The sequence below is a fragment of the Phoca vitulina genome, unplaced genomic scaffold, assembly GCF_004348235.1.
Source record: "Phoca vitulina isolate PV1807 unplaced genomic scaffold, GSC_HSeal_1.0 scaffold2, whole genome shotgun sequence".
NCBI classification, from domain to species: Eukaryota; Metazoa; Chordata; class Mammalia; order Carnivora; family Phocidae; genus Phoca; species Phoca vitulina.
In genome coordinates, this window is record NW_022589705.1 from 32,021,182 (window position 1) to 32,028,437 (window position 7,256).

At 36.5% G+C, this 7,256-nt stretch overlaps 1 protein-coding gene across 1 annotated transcript in view; it reads right to left on the reverse strand.

Moving 5' to 3' along the window:
- RPF1 (ribosome production factor 1 homolog) overlaps window positions 1–4,220 on the reverse strand; it is a 22,370-nt gene extending 18,150 nt beyond the window's left edge. The window contains exons 1-3 of the mRNA XM_032424903.1: window positions 3,974–4,220; window positions 2,460–2,516; window positions 679–759 (exon numbers count right to left, since the gene is read on the reverse strand). Coding sequence (XP_032280794.1) covers window positions 679–759; window positions 2,460–2,516; window positions 3,974–4,201 — 366 coding nt within the window. The 5' untranslated portion in view covers window positions 4,202–4,220. The remainder of the gene's footprint in view (window positions 1–678; window positions 760–2,459; window positions 2,517–3,973) is intronic.
- Between the last annotated feature and the right edge of the window lie 3,036 nt (window positions 4,221–7,256).

Here is a 7,256-nt window from a genome sequence, read left to right on the forward strand (position 1 = left end):
CTAGGGGCGCCTGGGTGGCTCAGTTGGTTAAGCGACTGCCTTCAGCTCAGGTCATGATCCTGGAGTCCCTGGATCGAGTCCCGCATCGGGCTCCCTGCTCGGCAGGGAGTCTGCTTCTCCCTCTGACCCTCCTCCCTCTCATATGCTCTCTCTCTCTTTCATTCTCACTCTCTCAAATAAATAAATAAAATCTTTAAAAAAAAAAAAAAGTTTAAAAACGCTGATTCTCTCACTGTACTGTCACCAACTATTTAAAAGGAAAATGTGAAAAGTGACAAGTGGATATTATCTTAAAGCGAAGAGTTTTATGAGGACACAGGAAGTACCACCAAATGTTATCCTTAAATCAAAATGTCTAATACTACAAAAATCTATAGTATGAGGAATGCTTTTCGAATGATATTAAAAACAACAGAAGCACTACACAAGATACTAAATGACAAAAAGTTTACCTAGGCATAAAATATCATACATTTCTAGAAAATAAGTAATCATTGCCTTTTTCTAGAACATTTGAGAAATTCAATTATGAAATAATCTATAGCAAATAATATGCCAACATTATAGCTGAATCAGTCCATTATACAACTTCACCAGCCAGTACTTTAAGTATCAATATATGAACAAATGATTTATCAAATGTGGCCATCCAAATTTATTTAAGACTTGTAACATTACCTCTTCATCATTAGGGTCTACTACAGTTTCATCATATACTCTCTGGTTGTCAATGGTCTTTGGTATAGGCTTTGGTGGAGCCTAAATAAAAGAAAAAAAGATTAAGTTTTAGAAGCAATTTACATTAATAATTTTGCATTCTGATTGGGGAAGAATAACAGAAATTTGCAAATAATCCAAAAACTGAATCTGTTCCTCACTTCCACTGCTACATCAATCCTAATAATAATACTGAGTAAGAGGTTTTTAACTGAGCAGAAACATAAACATCCTAGAAGAATTGCTAACTGAATGAAATGACTTAAAACCATGCAGAAGTAGCTGAAAGAAGAAAGTGGAATTAAAATAATTATCCACTAAAAAGTTTATTAAACAGAATGAAAAAAATTACAGTTGACCCTAGAACAACATGGATTTGAACTGTGCAGGCCCTCTTACATGCAAATTTTTTACAGTGCAAGACTATAAATGTATTTTCTCTTATAATTTTCTGAATAACATTTTCTTTCCTCTAGCTTATTTTATAGTAAGCATGCAGTATATAATAAATATATAAAATATGTGTTAATTGATTATTTACGTCATCATTAAGACTTCAGATCAATAGTAGGGTATTAGTAGTTAAGTTTTTGGGACTTTCAACTGTGCAAGAGTGGAGATGGTCTGCAACCCAACTGCCATGCTGTTCAAGGGTTGGCTGTACAAAGGTATATCTACCTTTCCAATACTTCCAGAAAGCTATTCAGAAATAAGTAACGAAAGCTACAAATCTAATCTGCTGAACTAGTAATTCTAGTTTGAGGCATTTATGGTAAGGAATGAAAGGGAGGAACAATTTATATAAAGAAATATACAGTGTCACTATTATTAGGGGAAATGAACAGCAAATAGGGCAAATATCCAACAAGAGGGTAATGACGACACTTTAACATAATGGAATACTGTTAGAATTGGCAACATACATACTCAGCTTAGACCAAAAAGTTGTGTAAATGAAATGCTAAGGAGCAGGAACAAAGAATTGTAAGCATACACTGACTAAAACAAATTCAAAACATATGTATGCTAGCAGAGATATGAAGAAGTATGATCTGATAAACTAGGATTTTATTTTTTATTATATTCTATGAACAAATATTAAGTTTTAAAAGTAATTTCTTAAAGGAGGCAGTTCTAGGAAGTCATCTTTCAGTCCAAAAAACAAGAATGGTGAAATTTCCAAATGGTGATTGGCATATTTGCTGTAATTGACTGATTACTGAGAGTTAAGAGACTAACGTTACTCGATAGGATTCTGCAAGTCAAAACAGTCTAATACTGGCAAGTCTGGCAAGGCCTAGACTGGGGAGCTTCCCCATTCCCAAAGTCAGGAAGATGAGTTTCTGTCTCTCAAACACATAAAAGTAAAATAAGCACGATGAAGCAGACATACCATTTATGTGAAATTTTGAAAAAAATGCAAAACATCACTATTGTCTTCATTGTTTAGGGACACAAAAAAAGAAGTGCATGGGAACAAAACATGGCAATTTCATAAGTGGTTATTTTTGGAAGGGAAAGCAATCAGGAAGAAGCATCCAAAAGACTGAATATTATTTGCTAATGCACTGTTTCTAAGCTGAGTGAAGAATAGAAAGGGGTTTGTTATACTATTTTATTTTCACATCTTTTATACACTGGGAATATTTTATAATAAATTTAAAAGAAAATGATACAACATAAATATCAGGAAGCATTCCTCAATATAAGACAAAAAGCAGATGGCTAAAAATTTTATTTACCTTGTCACCAAGAGCTTCTCTCTCTTTCTTAAGTTTTTTCTTAATTGCCAACTTTTCCTAAAAAGTTTAAAGCAAAGAACAATATTGAGAAACCACCAGTTATATCACAAACACATACTGAAACTATACATTACTAATGCTATGAATACTTAAACTGAGCAATCTTTGTAATGTAGTAAACATCCTGACACAGATTTTCATACCTAAGTTATTGTAAACCAAATAAGCCGGCCAATCAATAAAAAATAAACATCTTGCTCCTTCAAAAAAATCTAAATTGGAAAAAAAAAAAATCTAAATTGGCAAGTCTGAATATTTAAAGTTTTACTAGCTTTATCTTTTACTATAAAGTCTCAATTTAAGTAAAAATGTAAAACGTATACTTAAATAAGTTAAGAAGTTTTTGTTTTATTTTGCATTCCTAACAAGTTGCGTTCTAAAGAAATCCATGGTTATGCTGCTTGTTTCTTTTGGAAAGTACTAAAAATAAATGACAATGGGAGATACGTTTTCAGATTGCTTCCAATGAACCACCATTAGTTTTCCATAAATCTTATAATCAAAATATGCTTTTAAAATTATTAAGAACTTGCAAGGTGAATTACAATTGTACTGTAAATCTGTACCTTCCGGAGATTTCTAAACAGAATGCTTAACACACAATACAAAGTACTCTCCCCCCACCCCCCAGTGCCTATCTACCCTCCACCCATCAAGTTTCAGATTATGGTGTCAAGAAGTCTTCTAGGAGACCCTTTCCGCATACGCGCTCACCTAGAATGAGTTAGATTCTCTATGTACTCCAATAGCACTTTGGCGCTTATAATGAATAAGGCACAATCCACGACCTCAAAAAAATCTAGTAAAAGGAGACAGGCAAGTAAAAAGAATATTATGTGTGTAACTTTTATGACGTACAAAAATAAACAAATGGTTGCTTCCAATTTCAATTTAGCCACAAATAAGCACTGTGACCTTGAGCTTTATTTATCTCCTCATATTTATCTCCTAGAACAGTCTGAAGGCAACGTTGTAAATACAATTACTAGAAACTTCACAGAATTAATTTCGGTAAGAGTTGCTGTCTAGGAATCAGAGAAGCATCACTTTGGGTTTACGCAGTGCCCGTTTTACAGATTCTAGGAATCAACCAAAGTTACATGGACTAGGCGAAGCACAGAGATGGGAGAATTTCGCCTTCCAGGTCAGGAGGCGTATTTTCACTGCTAGGAGAGCGGGACTTCTCGCTTTCATTCTCAGAGGGGGAACCTAGAAAGGGGCTAGAAAGGAAGAGAAACCTTGACGCTCAGGCAAAAAGCTGAACCTAGAGAAAGTCTCCAAAACAGTGCGAGGGGACCAGGACACAAGAATATCCCCCTCACTGGTCTAGATTAATTACCGTCTCCACGACGCCAGGCCAAGAGCGACCACGCAAGTGCTATTCCCCGCCCCACTGCCACACACGCGCATAAATTACGCGGCGCATGCGCCCTGCCGCCTCCGTCCCGTCCTACCTTACGCTGCTGCTGTTTCCACCGCGTGAACATTAAGTGTCGCCGTTGTTTGTTCTTAATTTCCGAAATGCTGAAACCCGGGGGGAAGGCAGCCGCTTTCGGGAGTTGGACCCCGCTTTCCGGCGCCCCATCCTCAGCGGCTGCAGCCTCCTGAGGTTCTTCGGCGGTCGCTTTCCGTTTCAGGCCTTTCTTTCCTCGGCTGCCGCTCTTATCCCCGGCTTTCGCCATGGTGTTTGCTTCTAGGCGTCTGTACGGAAACGGAAATAGCTTACCCTTGTGACTCCCTTACTTAATCTTTTACTTCCGGGGTCAGGAAGTTCTTAAAGAAAAAGGTGGACTACTACTCTGTGATCTTTAGCCATTTAAGAAGGTGGCGGAATTTAGGGGTGCCTGGGTGGCTCAGTCGTTAAGCGTCTGCCTTCAGCTCAGGCCATGATCCTGGAATTCCAGGATCGAGCCACTCATTCGTCCCCTGCTCAACCGGGAGTCGGCTTCCCTCTCTGCTCCTCCCCTTGCTCATTCTCTCTCACTCTGTCTCTCAAGTAAAATAAAATCTTAAATTAAAAAAAAAAAATGGTGAAATTTAGCTTTGAGAAAAGTTTAGGGGGCTTGCCCAGCTGTAAGAATACTGAAATGATGAGTTTGTAGAATCCTTTATTGAGCATCTACTATGGGCCAAGCCCTCAAAATATTGGAACAAAACAGCCTTTGCTGTATAAAGTTTATGTCCTACTGGAAGACCTGAAATGAGCACACAAATAGTATGGTGAGCTAGAAAGTAACACATGGCATGGAGAAAATAGAATAGGATAAAGAAAGATGAGAGGGTAAAGGGGCAGGTTGCACCTTTTAAATAGGATTGTCAGAGTAGCCTTCATTTAAAAAGTTAAATTAAGCAAAGATTTGAAAGAGGTAATGGGTAAACTATGCAGTTATTTGAGGGAAGAGCTGCTCATCTGAGTAAAGCTGGTTATCTAGGAGAAAAGCTGCCCAAGCGACAGAAACATACAATTCCAAGACTCGTAGTCTGGAGCAAGCATGGTATGTTTGTGTAACACCATGGAAGCTAGGGGTAATATGAGAAAGGAGGAGAGTAGGTGGGGGAAGGGTTTAGACATAACAGATTGTGTAGGATTTTGTAAGAACTTAGGCTTTTATTTTATGTGAGATGCACATCTCCTGGAGGATTTTGAGAAAAGAAACAACATGATTTGACTTACATTTTGAAAGCATCATTCAGGCTCTTCTTTGGAGAATAGACTTTATTTAGGGGAAGGAAAGTGAAAGGAGGGGAGAAATGACAATGGCTTCAACTAGAGTGGTTCTAAGGAAGGTGGTGAGAAGTGATCAGATTCTTTTGCAAGGTGGAGTTCCTGATGATTGAATGAAGTGCATGAGAGAGAGAAGTCGAGGATGACCCCAAGACTTTTGAACTAAGCGACTGGAAGGATGTGGTTACCATCAGTTGAGATGAGAGAGACTTCAGGTAGAGCAAATTTGAAGGGTAAGATTAAGATTTCAGTTCTGGAAATAATTGAGTTTGAGACACTTAGTAGTCAACTGATTGTTGTTTTCAGTTGGGACATATGATTCTGCAGTAGGAGAGAAAGGTATGGACTAGAGATAAAAATTTAGTAGGAGTTGTTGGCATATAGATAGTATTTCAAATCATTATAGTGAGTGTGGATAAAGAACTGAAAAAGAGAAGAGGACCAAGGACTTATCACTGGAACAGTCTTACATAAAGAGCTGGAGAGAAAAGGAGGACCCAGTAAAAGAGAATGAGAAAGGAAAATGAAGGGAGTGTCATAGAAGCCAAGTGAAGAAAGTGTTTACCCAATGGTTAAATTTTTCTGTATTCCTCATTTTAATTTTATGAAAATGTCCTCCAGAGACAAAAGAACTCCTTTTGGTTTATTGTTAGAAACTGCCTTAATTTGAAATAATATGTTTCAGTATTGACATCGAGTGTTTTGATAATCCAGCAGTGTGGTGTCCATACTGCATTTTTTACCCATTTAAGTTCTTTTAAACAGGATATTGAAAACATCAAAACTGCGTTCTCCAGAATACAAACTCCATCAAAACCTGCTATGAAGCCGTAAGTCCAAAATTGTGATTAGAAAACTAAAACCATCATCCTTAGATACAAAACTGGATCTGACTTATGCAATACAATAGAAAGGAAAAAATGTTGAGCTTTAAAATCCCTGACATATGGGTTTGGCTGCAATAAGCCATAAAATATTATGTCTCTTATGTAAAGAGGAATAACCAGATCAAAAACAAGGAGGAGGGAGAAGCAAGAGGAGACAAACCAGCCTTTATTGAAAAAATATAGACTGAAAAAATATTTTGGAAGTATCTTCTAGTCTTAATATTATATCTCCCTACATTTAATATACCCTTGCCTCATAAAAACACAAAATAATCCTGAAATGGATTTAATTAACTTTTAAATTTATTCAGAGGTACCATACAAATGAGACCATAGCTGTTTAACATAGAGACTTCCTATTGTTCCTTCATGGCTTATTTGTAATAACAGTTGTGTAAGTTGAATGAAACGATTTCTGTGATCAGAATAAAATCTTTCCTCTGAAGAAGTCACAAAAGCATTGGTCAATTCAGCAAATATATATTTAAGCTACTCAATAAATGAACAGTGTGCATGAATATGATGGAAACAGTGGGCTCTATGTTCAGGTCTGTGTTCAGACCTTTACTCAGTCACCTAGATGCTATAAAATCTCAATTAAATCACATAATCTCAGTGAGCCTCAATTTCTTGATCTGTAAATGGGGTTAATTATATTGCCATGTAGAAACACACCCAATAAATGCTAACAAGCTGTTTTTATAATTCTAGGTATAAGAGATTATGCCAAACATTGTGGAGAAAAAAAGACATAATTGCCTCAAGTAGCTTATAGTTTAGAAGACGTTGAAGCACAATTCTAGTGTGTGTATTGAATAGTGGTCAGTGTAGAGTGCTTCTTAACGCAATGTCCATTTCAGCCATTTGCTTTTTCCCACTAATTGCTTCATTGTCTGCTATTTTTAGGGCACATTCCCAATAGAGTATATGTTATTTTAAAATGAAACACTTATTTTAAATATTTAATAAATATTTTTTTTGCTTGTTTTAGTTCTGACATATGAGATACCCTGAAATACAACTCTTGGATGCCAGATGAATTCAATGATCCAAACTAATAAATGACCAAAGTTCTGTTCAGAATATTGGGTCTATCATTTTACAATATGACTTAAGCTCTTTATA